Source organism: Cornus florida, unplaced genomic scaffold, assembly GCF_030987335.1.
Source record: "Cornus florida cultivar Cherokee Brave unplaced genomic scaffold, ASM3098733v1 CherokeeBrave_3.0.0_Hap2_Chr01, whole genome shotgun sequence".
NCBI classification, from domain to species: Eukaryota; Viridiplantae; Streptophyta; class Magnoliopsida; order Cornales; family Cornaceae; genus Cornus; species Cornus florida.
In genome coordinates, this window is record NW_026775571.1 from 88078435 (window position 1) to 88095727 (window position 17293).

General features: G+C 34.1%; 1 protein-coding gene across 1 annotated transcript; it reads left to right on the forward strand.

Moving 5' to 3' along the window:
• The first annotated feature begins 749 nt into the window (after window positions 1–749).
• LOC132277005 (uncharacterized) lies at window positions 750–5524 on the forward strand. Its single transcript, XM_059778696.1, has 7 exons — window positions 750–882; window positions 1226–1951; window positions 2374–2635; window positions 2815–2903; window positions 4266–4685; window positions 4773–5160; window positions 5257–5524. Exons 1-7 carry the CDS (start codon window positions 750–752, stop codon window positions 5522–5524), a joined length of 2286 nt encoding a protein of 761 aa, XP_059634679.1.
• Window positions 5525–17293: the final 11769 nt, after the last annotated feature.

Consider the following 17293-nt stretch of genomic DNA (forward strand, 5'->3'; position numbering starts at 1 on the left):
ACTTTCAAATGCCCTTATTTATTTCTGCGACAACTTTCCCATTAGAATAATATCACCACTTTGTGAATATCTATCCTCTTCAACCCTCCCCATTAATACTCTGTAAAAAAAATAAAAAATAAACAAATAAAAAAACAAAAACCATGTGAACGTAAATTCTTCTCCATAAAAAACAGGAGAAAACAAAGAAAAAAAAAAACTGATGAGAAAACTCAACCACACAATCCTTGTAATCCAGCCCTTGCATTTAGAGCTCTCTGTGTCTTCTCTGATGGAGATTCTAATATAAGCCCCAGCAAGTACTCTTTTCAATGCTCTCTCTGTTTCTCTTCTGGTAGAATTGGCTTGTACTTTGAGCAGTGCACAAGAATTCAGTTTTAATGCAAAATTGTTAGGCACAGTATGGGACTAGTACTGTACCTTTCTTTGATCTTCTCTTTTTATTTAATATGGTTTCTCTTCTTGTTTATCATTTCACAGGCGATTCCTGTTGTGGGTTTTCTCTTTTTTATTCACTTTTTTAATTTTTAATTTTATATATTATATTTGAGAGATGGCAAGGACTGTTTATTAATTGAAAATGAATTGAACACAGGTGTTGCTGAGGAGGCTGGCTAGCTATAAGAAGTGATTCAAGTCACTGCCCAAAAACAAGATCAACCAAATTAATTAAGGGTTGTGTGTTGTTTTAATATTGGTGATTGGCCTTCTACACACACACACACACACATATCATCAATCACTATATCATGGCTTCATCAAATAGACACTGGCCTAGTATGTTTAAGTCCAAGGCCTGCAACACTCAACACCAATGGCAGCATGACATTAACCCTACTTCTCTCACGTCAAGTGGTTGCCACGGAACCCCTCACACATCAGGTAAAATCACCCAATATTTAATTGCAGTCACAATTACAATCATCATTTCATATCACTTAAGCTTTAATTTCTCCCTATTTTTGTTATCGATCTGCTCTCAATTCTGAAAGGAAAAGTCTTTGGACTCTCCTCTCACCAATCATAATTCACCCATGCATGTTTCTTATGAATTCACTGTTATTTCCTTTGTTTCAACTACATATAATCTATTTATATATATATATAAATAGATTATTTTTTTTTCCCACTTTAATTTAGTTCAAAATAATAAAATTCAAGATGTGGATTCGGTGTTTTAAACCACATGATCGAGTCATCAGTAATGTATGTTTTGATTGAACAGTGCCTGGAGAATGTGAAGAGAGAAGTCCTGAGCCAAAGCCAAGATGGAACCCAAAACCAGAGCAAATACGCATACTCGAAGCTATCTTCAACTCAGGCATGGTGAATCCACCAAGGGAAGAGATAAAGAAGATCAGAGCCCAATTACAAGTGTTCGGCCAAGTCGGCGATGCCAACGTCTTCTACTGGTTCCAGAACAGAAAATCAAGAAGCAAAAACAAGCAACGCCAATTCCAAACCACCAAATCTCAGCCCCAACCAACCCCTCCCATCACCTCCAACATGTCTGTCCCGTCGTGCTCATCGGATAAATCTTCTCTAAAAACCACCCATAAGGCCTTCTTAAATATTGGGTCTCCAAATGTGGGGGAAGTGCCCAAATCTCGTAGCCAGAGCTACTTTCAGACCCATTCCGAGGTCTTTCCGGAACCCTTCTTTTCTTCTACTGCCGGAGGATCAGCTACAAGCGGTGTTTTCACAGAAGGGTACTTTTGCTTCCCGGAGCTGTCAAGTGTGGTTGATCATGTTCCTGATCATGATCAGACGGTTGGGAATTGCTCTGGGCTTTTACTGAGTGAATTGATGATGAGCCATGGAGACACTGCAAAGAAGGTTGAATATGATGAGAAGATGAAGCTACACGAACAGCTGAGTTTATACACTGCAACTACTACAGCTTCAACTATTACTCATACCAGTGTTCCATCTACCATCAATCACAGTCAAGGTACTTATCAATTACGTTGAAATTAATTAAGACTTTACAATATTTGTTTGCATATATGTGTATTAGTTTTTATACTTGGTAATAACAACTATCTTTTTAGAAACTTTTAAATGTTAAAATATTTATATATATATATATATATATATATGAATAATTCTTTATACAATGACAGAGTGTAGTGTGACTGTGGGTTCATCTCACTGCATAGGAGGTGGTGGTGTCCTTGAATTTGGTTATGCACCTTTGGCAAAAGAACGAGGGCAAAGTTGTCATTTTGACCGTAATTTACGATTTTGTGTCCGGTTGGACGTGTGCATGGGCGTGCCCTATTTCTGTAACTCTTGTTGATTGACTACTGCGTTGGTCTTATGTACATGAATTATCAAGTGAGAAAGGTCCTATGAATCCTATCCTATGTGCAGGTGCTGGAGAATCGGGCACAGTGGGTCCGCTTAATCCGGCGAAATCAACGGTCTTCATTAATGATGTGGCGTTCGAGGTGTCTGTGGGTCCCTTCAACGTGAGAGAGGCCTTCGGTGATGACGCTGTGCTCCTCCACTACTCCGGTCAGCCTGTTCTCACCAACCAGTGGGGTGTCACCCTCCACTCGCTCCAGCACGGCGCATTTTACTACCTGATGCAAACGTTAGCTCCATCACCACATGATGGTAACACCAGGATCTGGTAATTCATGACCAACTTGGCTCTCCTTTAATAGCATTATTATTGATTATTTTGATTAAAAATAAAATGGACAATATTATTTTTGTTGGTGTTGCAGATTTAGAAGAAGCGTGGAAGTTGAAGTGAGGGGGGCTAGCTGTATTTGAGTGTTTAAGGTTGTTTTTGTTTCTTCTCTCTAGCTGTGCTTCACTAGGATTGTCTTCATTAATTTCATCTATCTTTAGGCCTTTTATTTCTCCTAATGACTCTGTCACAGCGGAATTTGATGGTAGTGTCAAAATATGTGGACTAAATATATCGTTTCTTATGTCAAACCAATATATATATATATATTTAATTAACCTTCAAACATTTGTTAGGATATATTAAATTGTAGACATTTGTAACAATTATTTTTGACATCAAGTGCTCCTCCAACCGACACTTCAAATGTATACTAGGCTTTGACATACCCTCAAATTTGTCAAATTTGACATATAAAAAAAGTGGTATGCCAAATAATTTTTTTTCATTATTTTAATTTATGAATCCTACAAACAATTCAAATTTGGCATATTGAGTATCTCTATCCGAAACTTCAAATATTAATACGTATGTGTACACGTACGGCTCAGATGAGTTCGGTGCACCGAGCACATCCAATACCTTCTCGTTTTATTCAGTTTTTTTTTTTGTTTACATGTCGAGCTTGGTTAGAAACATGTAGTGCGAAAATATATAAAAATTCTTCATAAGAGTACACAGCAGACTCAAAATCACCCAAAAGTTGGAAAACATGCACTAAAGATCCACATTCAAGTGGGCAAGCTAAATGAATTTGGGGTGTCTTTGTCAGTAATTGCAGTTTGCAAATTACTATATTCCAATGCAAAGAGTTTGCCATTCAATATTTGAGAAGTGGTACATGCAAATGAATTGAGATAATTAAAACCTCAAAGACTCACTTAGTTAAAAACTTAAAACTCAACTCAAACTCTTTTTTGAACTCGTTGGATGAGTTTGAGCTCCAATAATTTATGATTCAACTCACGAGATTAGTTAGATTTATAATTAATTTTTAATCTTAATTACAAACTCAGAGTACGTTTGAACTAAATTCAAGAATAAGCTTGAGATTGAGCTCAAAGCTGAATAATTGAACCAAACAAGTCAACAATCAATCTGAACTCAAGTTAAACTTAAGATTTGATTGTTTAATTTGAGTAGGAATCGAGAGTTCCTAACACAAAACGGAAAGAAAATTAATTATTTCACGAATACCTGGTAGTTACTTGCATTGAATTTCAGAAATTAAAATCCTTTCAATCCACTCCTTTTTTGCATTACGGTGCAAAATTTCACCAAAAAATATTAAATTTTCACCATACTGCATGTAATGATAAAATTTTACCAAAAAATTAGAAAAAAATATTGAAATAATCGAGTGAGTAAAAATTTATATCACGAAATCTTCAAGAAGATATGTATAGCATCACCAATCTTCTTGGTATTAGTGTTGGTGCCTTACCTGTTAAGTATCTTGGAGTTCCTTTAATTTCTACAAAACTGAAGGCCTCTCGTTGCAGTATCTTGATTGAGAAAATCACAAACAGAATTACACACTGGTCTTTCAGATCTTTGTCATATGCAGGAAGGCTTCAACTCATAAAAGCTGTCCTTATTTCTACCCAAATTTATTGGTCCAGCATCTTCATCCTCCCAAAGGTTGTCCTCAATGAGCTAAACAAAATCATAAGGGCATTTCTTTGGTCTGGACCTGAGATGAAGACCACAAGAGCTAAGGTAAATTGGGGTAAAGCCTGCAGGCCAAAGGAAATGGGTGGTTTGGATATTCCTAATCTGGAGATCTCTAACAAAGCTGGGATTCTGAGATTAATTTGGGACCTTCACAATGATGACGGCAACAGGATTTGGATTAGGTGGTGCAAAGCTCATCTTATCAAGTCAAAGAATTTCTGGACTCTCAAAATTCCTCAACCATGCTCATGGAGCTGGAGGAAGATCCTTCAGCTGAGAGTTAGTGCAAGGCAAATAATGAAACACAAAATTGGTAATGGAAGAGATACCTTTTTCTGATGGGACAATTGGGCTCCTAGAGGTCCTTTAAGCAATAGATTCCCAACTCACATTCTCACAGATGGAGGGTTCAACACTGACATCAAAGTGGACAATTTCATTTTCAACTCAGATTGGTCTTTTCCACTCTGCATGGTATCTGCAATCCCTGAACTCCTCTCTATGTCATCACCAAATTCATCAAGGAAGGATAAAATTGTTTGGACAGCTTCACCTTCAGGGACTTACAACCTCAAATCTACGTCAGCTTATTTAATGGGTCATCATCCAAGTGTTCTATGGCACAATCTCGTGTGGGATAATCCAGTGATCCCTCGCATGAAGTTCAACTTATGGCTCGCAGTTCAGTCCAAGCTTCCTACTTTGGATAGCAAATCAATGGCTCAACATGAGAACATCTGTGTCCTCTGTGGTACCCAGCCAGAAACTCATGACCATTTGTTCTTCAAGTGCTGTTTTGTCTCAACTCTATGGAGATTCATCTAGCAAAGAGCTCACTTCAACGCTGCAATCACAAATTGGGATGACCTAATCCAACTTATCAGCAATCAATGGAAGAAGAAATCTGCTTATAATTTGCTTCGCAAAATTTGTCTCTCCTCAATTGTCTACCATACATGGGAGGAGCGCAATGAGAGAATTTTCGAAAGGAAGAAAACATCGCAAATATCAGTTCTCGTTCGCATCTGCCACACAATCAACTCCATTCTAAAATTGGGTTGTTTGCAGAAATTTCATGCAGCAAATAGGATCCAATGCGAATGGGATCTTTCGCATTCCTCAGGTCATCCCCCTCCGAGACCTCCGGATTGATTCTTGCCGGCAATAGTGCCAGTCCTCTGTTCTTCTCTCACCAGATTGATTCGGGGTCGCCTTCTACGGCTAACCTCCAGTTATTGCAGTCTAGTGTCTAGTATTGGGTCCATCTTCTATTTGGGGTGCCCTTTGGGCTTGTTTTACTGCCTTTCTGGGCTGGTTTGGCCTAAGGCCCTCCATGTATCTTTCAATATTTGATTTTATACAGTTGCTTTAATTTCCCAAAAAAAAAAAAAAAAAAAAATATATGTACTGGAGAAGATTTTGATTCAAATTTGAGTTCCATGTTTACAAGTACCGGAACACAACTGAATATATCCACATGATTAAGTAGTATGTAAAAATAAATAGAAGATTAAAATTGATTGTCGATGGGTCAACTTGATAGAGTGGTGCAAGATAATTTACGTGCACATTGGACCCAAAAGTTTACTTCATTGAGTAATTTGATTAATACATACATCGATTTGAAACCTTCTTTTTAAGTCTCATCACAGTGTTGCATGAACATAATCATCACTACGACGACCGCAAAGCACAAGCAACTTGCTTTGTCATGCTCCCACGGAGTTCTGGCTTATGGGGCATGGAATATATGTAGTCATTTTCACGGTTCCCATAGTATACATAATCACCCAATCAGTACTTTAGGACTATATTATTTATTTACTGATTTAAATAGCTGCTTTCATTTAGTGCAAGCTTTTTTACTTTTGAAGCTTGAAACAAAATGTCAAAATTCAGCTTCAATTATTTAATAATAAATTCATAGTTGCCCCATAACCTGCGTCGGGTTTAAAGTTCACAATTCATATCTGCCCCGTTAAAAGATGAGAGCACCCGTATTCGCTCTACCCCGCCACATTTACGTAAATACCCAACAACTTTTGATTTTTTATTTGTTATTTATTTTTTTAAGGTAAATACTTAGGCACACACGCTCACAAATGCCCCTGTATATGCAACTCAAACCCCTAACATTCATTTGGAGAGAGGAAAGGTTAATAAAAGATGATCTAATGGTTCAACTATTCTTGTTTGAATGTGGTTAATTTGTTGAGTACCTCTGGCATCTTTTACAAGAATGTAAATGCATGCTGGAGATGGAATCATAATCAATCTGTCTTGATAAGAATTATGATATTAAGGCGGAATAGTTGGATTTATTTGTCAAAGTAAAATAATTAAAGTCATTGATGATCTGAAATAAGGCCTAAAATGGCCTTAAGGTCATCAATTAAGATCTAAAATGATCTAAATTGTTTCACTTTGATAAATAAATCTAACTAATAGGTATGATATCCCTTGATAATGGCAGAATGTGAAAGTAATTAGATAATCGTGAGAATTCCTTTTCAAAAACAGAAGTGGACTAGAATTGTACAAAATTAGAATATGCATAATATTTTATTGCTATTCTATATCAAGTATTTCAGGATTATTATTATTATTATTAAATTTTTTAATTTTTTTTTTTACCCATGGGGTATATTGGTGTCTGACAATACATGAAGTATGTTTGTGCACTCATGTAAATAAAGGTGAAGTACAATAAATAGAAAATGAAGTATTTTTGTGCACTCATGCAAATAAAGGTGAATTACAATAAATAGAAAAGGACAGTGATTGTTTGATTCATTTGGATAATTTTTGCATTAAGGTTTGTAGCATAATGATGGTGTGAGTTGTTTTATTTAGCATGAGCGATGATTATAAGACTATTTCATTATTGATAGTAGATATGTTATTTTGAATCGAGTGCTGATTATAAGATCGGATGAGAGTTATTGGAAAATATTATTTAAAATTTTGTAAGTTGAGATATTGAAGAAAATTAAATATGTGAATGATTTTTAATTTCATGTTTATTTTTGTTATCTCATATTAGTGAAATTGAGTAATTTATGGTATTTTTGAGCTGGGCTCGTAAATGTGAATCCGATAAATTGTTTGTATCACACCTTAAAAAAATGGGGATTAAGAAATGTTAAAAATGAGTGAACATATTACTAGACAAATGGGAGAAATATGCTAGATTTTTCAGAATCTAGGAAATAATAATACCACATATTTTTAAAAGGAAATAGATTGATGAAGTGTAAAATAATATTAAAAAAATCTAAAAGGAATCATTAGTCGAGACTTGACAAACATGTGTCACATAACTCAATTAAAATAAATCAAAATTTTCTTAAACTTTTTGTTAATTAATTTTTTTTTTATTTTTTTATTTTTGTTTGTGTTAATTAGTTGGTAATTAGTTGAGTTCGAACAATTTGTAACTCAACTCACGGATTATTTGGATATATAATTAATTTTACATCTTATTTTTTAACTCAAGTTTGAACGCGAACTTAAAAATGAGTGAAATTAAACTTAGAATCCAATAATTGAACCAAACAAGTCTGCCTAGCTTCCTGAGTAATGCTTTAGCTTCCTCAGTAATGCTTTGATTTGAATTTGAAGCTCTGTTTGAACTCAAGTTAACTTAAAATTTGACTGTCCAATTTGAGCACAAACAAGTAAAAATTGGATCGACTTGTTTACAACGTTGCTTGTGGGGACGAGTCCTTGTGTACTCACACTGTAGTTATATGTGCATCCTCTGCACTTTTACAAAACCTGATCATGCTTTTTGCACGAGTCTTATTTCTGACTTTTCAGGAATATTTGGCAGTTATATAAAATATTAAAATCTTTTCAACAACCTTTGACATTCCAATGCAAGTCTAAATGAGATACAAAATGCAGTATATATATATATTAAGAAGCACAGACATGAAAACGATACTGTACGAATATATATACTACAAATCTCAAAAAAAAAATAAGATAAAGGTATAGCAGGATACAACAAATTTTTTTTTTTTTATAAAATTAATTTTTTATATACAAAAAATACCTTTTTTTATCGGTTTCTTGTTATATTATGAATCTAAATGCACTAATTAATATGTTTATAAATACACAAACAAGTAAAGTAATTAAACAAGGAGAAGTTCTAAGAGAGTAAGAGTAGGAAAAACTTAGAAAAAGAAAAACCATATCTCTAAAATCTTAAAAACAAAAAAAATGCAAGAAAAGATTAAAAAAAAAAAAGAAAAAAAAAGAGCAATTAAGCATATTGGCGCAAATATGGGGATTAATTGGGTAATAAGATGTGATTTATTTTGCAGGACGGTTGATTATAATACTATTTCAATATTAGTAGAATATAGGACGAGATTTAATGGCTGCTGAGATACTATTGAAAAATTTGAGATGTTGGAGAAAATTAAATATGTTAATGTTTTATATTTAAAAAGGTTATTTTTTAATATTTCGTTTTAATTTATATTGATTGCTGTTTAATTGATTTTAATTTATTCCTCTGAAGTGATGAAATGATAATGGTATATTTTTTTACTACACATTTATCATGTTACCAATAAATATATATATATTGTTAATTTTGAATAATACTCTGTAAATGTTATAAATTGAGATTTATTTGGTGGTAACTGTTTGTTGGTTTTGTGTGCTTATATATTTTTAGGCGGTAGCTGTTGACGGATGGTAAACATATGTAGTAGCAGAAAAAAATATTGTACATGTGTGAGTGACAAACAACTTTTGACGCAATTTGTACGTTTTTGAATCTGAGAAAACATTTATTTTTTTATTATTGTTATTATTATATTTTTTGAAAAATCGGAGTAAACAATTTCTTTTATAATAATAATAATAAAAAAATAATGTTATATGCATATTGCATGTGAAATATAGTTATGATATTCAATTTTACTCAACAAAATTTTAAACCCGCAACTACACTTTTTGGTCAATGGATTTGAGAGGGGATAGAACTTATTGATTAACAAAATCTTTCAATTGAAACCATAAGTAGGGGAAAAAAAATTAAAACATGCCTCATTACATTATTTTGTCCTAATATTCAGCTAAACTACCTTTATATATATATATATATTTGAGCTAAGCCCGGTGTTCTAGATATTTACATGAAAAAATATATATTTTCTAGACTTTATTCCCCATTTACAAAAGTATGAAACCATATTTTCTTTTAAAATTTTTAGCATAGTACATTATATCTATTGTAGGTAGTCGATGGTTTTATAAATTAGAAATGCACTCTTGAATATAAAATCAATAAAAATGAATAATTATTCATAAAATACGTTTTGAAATAATCCTAATAACCTACGGGACTGGTGCAAGGACCTAAGGCTGAATTACTATAGAATTACCAACGTTGGACTCAAAAACATTTAAAAATTTATTGATTGCATTTTCAACTTTGTATTCCCATATTCTCTTTAAAGTTTGTTAATAAATTCACTATCTCTATCAACTTCTTTGGGCTCCGTTTGTTTCGATTCTTTTAGGTAAAATATTCTTTTATTTTTATTTTATAAGCGTTTGGTAAAGGCTTACGTCGAGGTTGAGGTCGAGTTCATCGGGCACAGTATGTAAAATAACTTGCCGAAAATTAATGGATAAATTATTTTTATTAAATTTTAATATTTTTTTTTTCTTCGTAAATATATTACGATAACCAAATACCAAAAAATAAAAAAAATATTTTACGTCCAAACAAACAGAGTCTAAATATAAAAAAAGGTTCAAAGTTTGAATCATGATTGACCTGACTATAGAAAGTTATAAAATATATATTTTTTTTGGAAGATGATGTGAACTGAAATTGTATTAAATTCAAGTACAAGTGACATTTCACTCTTCCATATATTGAGCAGGAGCCCTTTTTTTTTCTTCTTCTGTTTTTTTTTTTTTTTTTTTGTCACTATTCCATATTAGAGTTGTGCTGTTTGTTATCAAACATTACACGGAATTTTGTATGCGAGTTTAAGTTACAATAAATAAAAATGGGTTGTGATTGTGTGACTAAATCTGACCTTTTTGGCATGAAGTTTATTAGCATCATGATGGTGTGACTAGTATCATTTTGCAGGAGTGTTGATTATAAGAAAGACTATTGTAGCAACGATCTAATTAATTTGTATGAATGTTATTTAGATTTTTAAAATTTGAAATATTGGAGAAAATTAAACATATCAACATAACTCAAAAATTCATCATTCCATGTGAAGATAAAAGAAAATATCAGTATGCAACAATAACCTAAACTAGTTCTATTTATACAAAAGATGTGAAATCTTATGTGCTTCTTTATAAATAGACACACCCACTAAACAACTTAGCGGGGAAATAATTAATCAAAATAGACAAATTATTCATGAGCTGATTTTGATGTACTTTGTACTTCCAACTTTATGGGGATGCACTCATATATATATATATACACTGATATTTTCTTTTATCTTCACATGGAATGATGAATTATTATTTTCTTTTGTATAAATAGAACTACGTTTAGATTATTATTGCATACTGATATACAAAATAGAACTACGTTTAGGTTATTATTGCATACTGACCTAAACGTAATAACCTAAACGTAGTTCTATTTATACAAAAGAAAATAATAATTCATCATTTCATGTGAAGATAAAAGAAAATATCAGTATGCAATAACAACCTAAACGTAGTTCTATTTATACAAATGATGTGAAATCTTATGTGCTTCTTTATAAATAGACACACCCACTAAACAACTTAGCGGGGAAACAATTAATCAAAATAGACAAATTATTCATGAGCTGATTTTGATGTACTTTGTACTTCCAACTTTATGGGGATGCACTCATATATATATATATATATACACTTAGCGGGGAAACAATTAATCAAAATAGACAAATTATTCATGAGCTGATTTTAATTAAAGACTTTTGTTCTCTTTTCATCTAATATTCAATACAAGACGTTGGTGAAGGATATAAAAAACACACCCAAATGTCAACAACAAAGTTTTCTGAACTGTAATTGTCTCTGTGAAACAGAGTCAAAATAACTTGAAAGTATTCAAACAAATTTAGAGAGACTTTAAAAAAATTTAAAACAAAATTATTTACCAATATATATAAAATATATATAAGATGAAATAAAAAGAAGCAATATTCCAGAAATGAAATTACCATTCACAGTATTTAACCAATCCACACTACTACTGTAATAGCAGCAGCAAGCTAAACAACAGTAGGATAGAAGGCAAAGAAGCTAAGCAAGCCATGCCATCTGAAATCGTTTTTACGAAACTCCAAAACCTCACTACCATAACTAAATTAAATTAGAGAAAAATTAATAACTTCAATAATTATGTAACACCAGAACATATAATCGAAAGGAACTTCAGAGCAGGGTTTCAAGAGAATTACCATTTTCCTAATGACCCATGTACATTTTGGAGATCATTTAAAGTGCTAATATTTTGATTGTTAACTCATGAGACCATTTGCCCTTTTCTTGACTATTAATTTTGATATATGTTCAGATTATAGATAACCAACTTCTGAATATTTCATAAAACCTCCCACCATAATCAGAATTGATAAATAGGAAGAAAGATTAAAAGCAGGCAATCAAGGAAGATCCCTCTTACAAGACTGAACATAATAAATCACCCCAAAAAAAAAAAAGAAAAAAACAAAGGGGCATGCCATCAAACAACCTGCTAGAAAAATTATTGCCATCCAAGCCACTACTTGAAAATATTTTGTAGAATTTCAATCAATTATAAATAACACACCAAATGACAAGTTTTTTTTTTTTCTACATCAGAAACTTCATAAATTGTTCTTGCAAAATCCTTTGCCAACTGGGCATGACCAATATATGTTCTGGCAATAACAAGCCAAAAAGGAGAAAAAAAAAAAACACAGGTTTATCTTCCCTAACGCACATCTACTTCCATAATGCAAAGCTGCCATTGCTTCTAGAATTCTTCTGTTGTAGCTTCATTCTCATCTCTGGAAAATAAAAATAATAAAAAAATAAAAAATAAAACTTCATTCTCAATTCCAATTGCCTCAATTTATATCTGACATGTCTCGAGTAGCTATAAATATTAAGAACAAAGTAAATAATATTTTAAAATTTAGAATGGAATGAATTTCAAATTGAAATCTCCAAAATACCGCTCATTCCATTCTATTGTTTGATTGCAAATATAAAATGTGTTGGAATGAAATGATAATAACCATTCTAGTGTTTGGTTAGACCAATTTAAAATTTAGAATGAAATGAATTTCAAATTGAAATCTCCAAAATACCCTTCCTATTGACAAATAAATTAAATTAATAAAATAATATTCATCTATAATTTTTTTAAAAGAAATGGCGGCGGTTGTGGATGGCGGTGGCGATGGTGGAAGGCAGTGGCGATGGTAGTAGTGTGGTGGTGGTAGTGGTGTTGGTGGTGGTGGAAGGAGATATTGATATAGGTGGTCGTAGTGGAAGGTAGCGGTGGTAGAAGGCAGTCGAGGTAACAGTGGTGGTGGTGGAAGGCAGTGGAAGTGGAGATGGAAGGAGGTAGCGGTGGCGGTGGTGAAAGTCGGTGGCAACGATGGAAAGTGGGGGTGATGGAAGGCGATGGTGGTGGGGGTGAAATTCGTTGACAGCAGTGGTGGTAGAATGTGGAAGGCGGTGGCAGTGGAAGGCTGTAGAAGCGGCAGCGATATGGTGGTGGTGGAAGGCAGCAACAATGGTGGTTGTGGCAATGATGATGGTGGTAGTGTTGGAAGGCAATAATGGTATAGGTGGTGGTGGTGGAATGTGGCAGTAGTAGTGACGATAGAAGCGGTAATGGTAACAAAGGTGGTGGCAATAACAGTGGTGGTGGTGAAAGGCGGTGGCGTTGGTCGAAGTCCGTGGTACTTGTGACGTTACCAATTTTTTTTCGTTTTTCTAATTCCTGGAATTTATTTGATTTTCTAAATTATTTTAATCCTTGTCTCGTTTTGCGTGCCAGCGGGCCCTGAGGGGCATTTTGGTCAATTGTTGAGTCGAGGGTTTTAGAAGTGTATTTTTTTTTAATCATTATAAGTCAATTAAAAACGATGGTGTCATTTTTAGAATTTTTGGAGGCTGGCACGATTTCCAGACTCGGGAACTTTTTTCGATTTTGTCATTTTAAGAGAGGGGTATAATGGACATTTCTCATATATATGTATATATCTATATCTATATATTAGAGGTAGATATTTGTGGGGTAAGAATGGCATTTCATTAAAGGAGGAGGGACATTATAGTAACTTAGCTTGATTTAGAAATTACACAAATGGTGACACTTGGCACAATCTTAGCCATGGAAGATGCAAGACCACTTTTCACCCTTTTCGCTTCAAATTTTTGGGCACTATTCCTCTCTCTCTATCACTTCCTCTAACTTTCTCTATATCTATACATAAGCACACAATTATGTCTTCTAAGGAAAAACGTTGATTTGGAGAGTTTAAGGTAAGATTTTGAGGGAAAGGAAGAAGGGATGTTGGAGAGCTTGGCATGAGCTTTCATTAGAGACCAAAGGTACAAGGGCTTAGAGGATTTTGAAAATTAGGGCATTTCTTCTAATTGAGGTAGAGTTTGTCTAATTGTCGATTTCCTTGGAATTAGTAGTTAATGAAATGTTTTTCCCTCCTTTGACATGCCAATTTGATGTTAATTGAATAATGAAGATTTTAGGGTTTTGGTTGATGCATAAACTTTGTCTAATTAATGTGTTTGATGGAAATTAATTATTTATCTTGTGTATTAATTTCAATTAACATGCTATGAAGTTGCTATATGGTGGATTATCTCTATTACTCTTTGTATAGTCATCTTGATGTATGTAGAAGCATGTCTAAGTGTTGGATTATCTTGTTATGGTTGTGAAATTGCTTATTGGATAATGAAAGCATGATGAGAATTTGAATGGTTGAAATCAAAATATTTCATGTGCATGTCATGAGGATATTGATGGGTATAAGAGAGGTGAGGGTGTGAATGTGATGTATGGATGTGTGGAGGGGTGAATGAAATGTGTGGGTGTGTAGGAGTGTGGAAGTGATGCATGGACATACGATGGTATAGACGGAATGTGCGATTATGTGAGGGTAGAGTGTGATGTGTGGTTGCATTGGCATCTTGTGTATAGCATTGAATATGATGGTATGTGAATTATTTAAAAATTGAGGTGTCATATGTGAATCCCTCGCATGATCCCCGTCTTTTTTTCTTATTCATTGCATGTAAGGCATGTAATTATTTACCATGCTTGAGGAGATGCCACGTAGGTATTCTCTACTGAGCCTTGTGCTTACTCCTCTACTTATTATCATTTTTTAGGGATTGAAGATGAGCCGGTAAATAATATACATCCATGGATATCAATGTAGATAGGACTTCACTTTTATTTATACCAAAGCTATGTAAATTTTAGCCATAGAGGCCTTACTCTTGTATTTAATTCCTTTGAATTTTGTATAAAATGAGACTTACGTAGTTCAATCTTTAAATGATGTATTGGGACGTGTTATGTATCCTACAAAAATTTCGTTATCAATATGTATTATTCTTGCAACATGTTAAATGATTGGATTCATTTTGTATATGGCCCTTGGATAATGAAATTAAGTTTTACTCACTCAAAATCAGTTTATGTGTATTTTATATAACGTGCGGCAAATTACGTAATAATGTGGTTGTTGTATTCGAATTTATTGTTGAAATGTATTAATTTTGCACGTAAGTGTTGTGACGTGGGTGGTTGAACGATCAAAGTTAGTGTATAGGGCTTACACAGGATGGTGGAAAGTGGGAGTGAGGATTTTCTAGATCGGTCGAGGTATAACCCAAACCAGTCGACCGGTATCTTCACAATATGTTTGAGCATTTCACGTCCCTAACCAGTCGACCGGTATCCCAAACCAGTCGACCGGTATCCATTGGAACTTATGTTCAGAACTGGTCAACTGGTATCCAAACTAGTCGACCGGTATCATGGCAGTGGGTTTTCCCAGTGTTCATATCCCAAACCAGTCGATGTATAAAGAGTATACGTAGACCGGTTCTGCCTTTTCATGTAATTACCAATTTAAGTTCTTAAAATTACACTTTGGCATCATTTGAAGTTGAAATTAATTATTTTTATAACCCAATTAAATGCCATAATTATATTTTTTTTGCCCCAAAAGGACTATTTTACCCCAGACTTCATTTTAATTATTATGTGATGCACGTAAATGACTATGACGTCCTTTGGGTCTTAATTTATTGAAATATTGCAAATTACCATCTTGCCCTTTTTGGAACTCAACATTTTAATTTAACGTAAAATTACCGTTTCACCCTTGGATGTTTTTGGGTCGGGTTAGGACTCGTTTAATGATCCGGATCCATGAGGAGCTGGGTAGTTACAGAATGGTATCAGAGTTTTAGGTTCGAAAACCTAAGGACGACGGGTATGGTTGACCTAGAAGAGTTAGAATTGGGTTTGACGACATTGCATGCTTATGTGATGATTAATTTTTGGTTCAAAAACATGACTTATTACTATGTGCTTACATGTTACTATGTTTAGTATATGTCTCCGTATTCATTGCTCATTAAGTTTATTAATTGTTGAGTGGAAAAGCATGATCAACTGTTAATGTTAAATGTATATGTGTAGCTACTTATATGATTAAATTTATCTAAAGCATGCTTGATTTGCTACATGTTTAATTGTTAATTGTTATTGTTGATGAATGAATGCTTAGTTGACTACTTGCTTAATTGTTAAGTGTAATTATAATTCAAAGCATGTATATGAGTTCTTATTGCACGTAATTGAGCACGATAGATATGATCCTGTTTTGGGAAGTAGTTGTACGTCTAGATTCGTGTTGTGGTCGTTCATCCACTAGGGAGTGGATGTTCGCGTGACTAGTTTGTTTCGTTGTTGATGAGTTTGAGGTTTCGGGACAGTGTTGTATATTGAGTTGCGAAAAGTTTTGATCCACGTAAGTGAGGGGCTTGATCACTTCTATGTTTCTAAATGTTTAGTTCTTATCGAACTAATAGTGTGAGCACCGTAGCTCGTGGATTGAGCTACTTCATGTATTCTTGTTGATCGTTTGGTTGTCATTGTAGAACCGTGTTTAAAGACTACGTGAAGTGATGGACCCGAATGAAGTTGGACAGCAAAGAGGTGAAGGGCCATCCCAACCAGAAAGGGTTTCGATGGGATAGGACCGAGGAAGAGAGGTGTATGATAATCCACAAGTACTGGAGGACGAAATTCTGGTGGCAAGGGCTGTAGCTTCAGCCTTTCAGAAAATTGCAAGTACCACAGTTCCTCAAGTGGTACCGTAACCGGCTATTCAGCCGTAGGAGACGGAGATGGAGTGGAATCTTGAATATCTGCTTCAATTTAACAAGCTCAAGAAAGTAACATTTGAAGGAGGTTCAGATCCATTGGTAGCGGATGATTGGTTGGATGAAGTTGAAAAGCATTTCGGGGTAATAACAGTGCCCGGTGATCGGTTGAAGATCACCTTAGCTACATACAAGTTTGTTAGTAACGCGGCAGCATGGTGGAAGACCATGACTAGAGCGCATGATATTGACAGTATGAGTTGGGATGCGTTCAAGAGTCTTTTCTTTGAAAAGTATTTCCCGCAAACTAAGAGACGAGAATTGAGGACGCAGTTCGATAGTCTCAAGCAAGGTCAGTAACAGAGTATGAGAATAAGTTCACTTCTCTCTCACGTTTCGCTACGGAAGTGTTAAAGAACAAGGAGGAGAAGACATGGCGTTTTGTGTACGGCCTAAACCATTCTATTAGGCCGGGGTTGACACTTTTGGGGTTAAAGAATTATTCTGAAG

Bases quoted from the DNA above. Each gene is read 5' to 3' on its own strand.
- LOC132277005 (XM_059778696.1), top strand. From the start codon at position 750: ATGGCTTCATCAAATAGACACTGGCCTAGTATGTTTAAGTCCAAGGCC. The intron at 883-1,225 runs GTAAAATCACCC...TTGATTGAACAG, and splicing joins CGGAACCCCTCACACATCAG to TGCCTGGAGAATGTGAAGAG. The intron at 5,161-5,256 runs GTGCTGTTTTGT...CCAACTTATCAG, and splicing joins CATGACCATTTGTTCTTCAA to CAATCAATGGAAGAAGAAAT.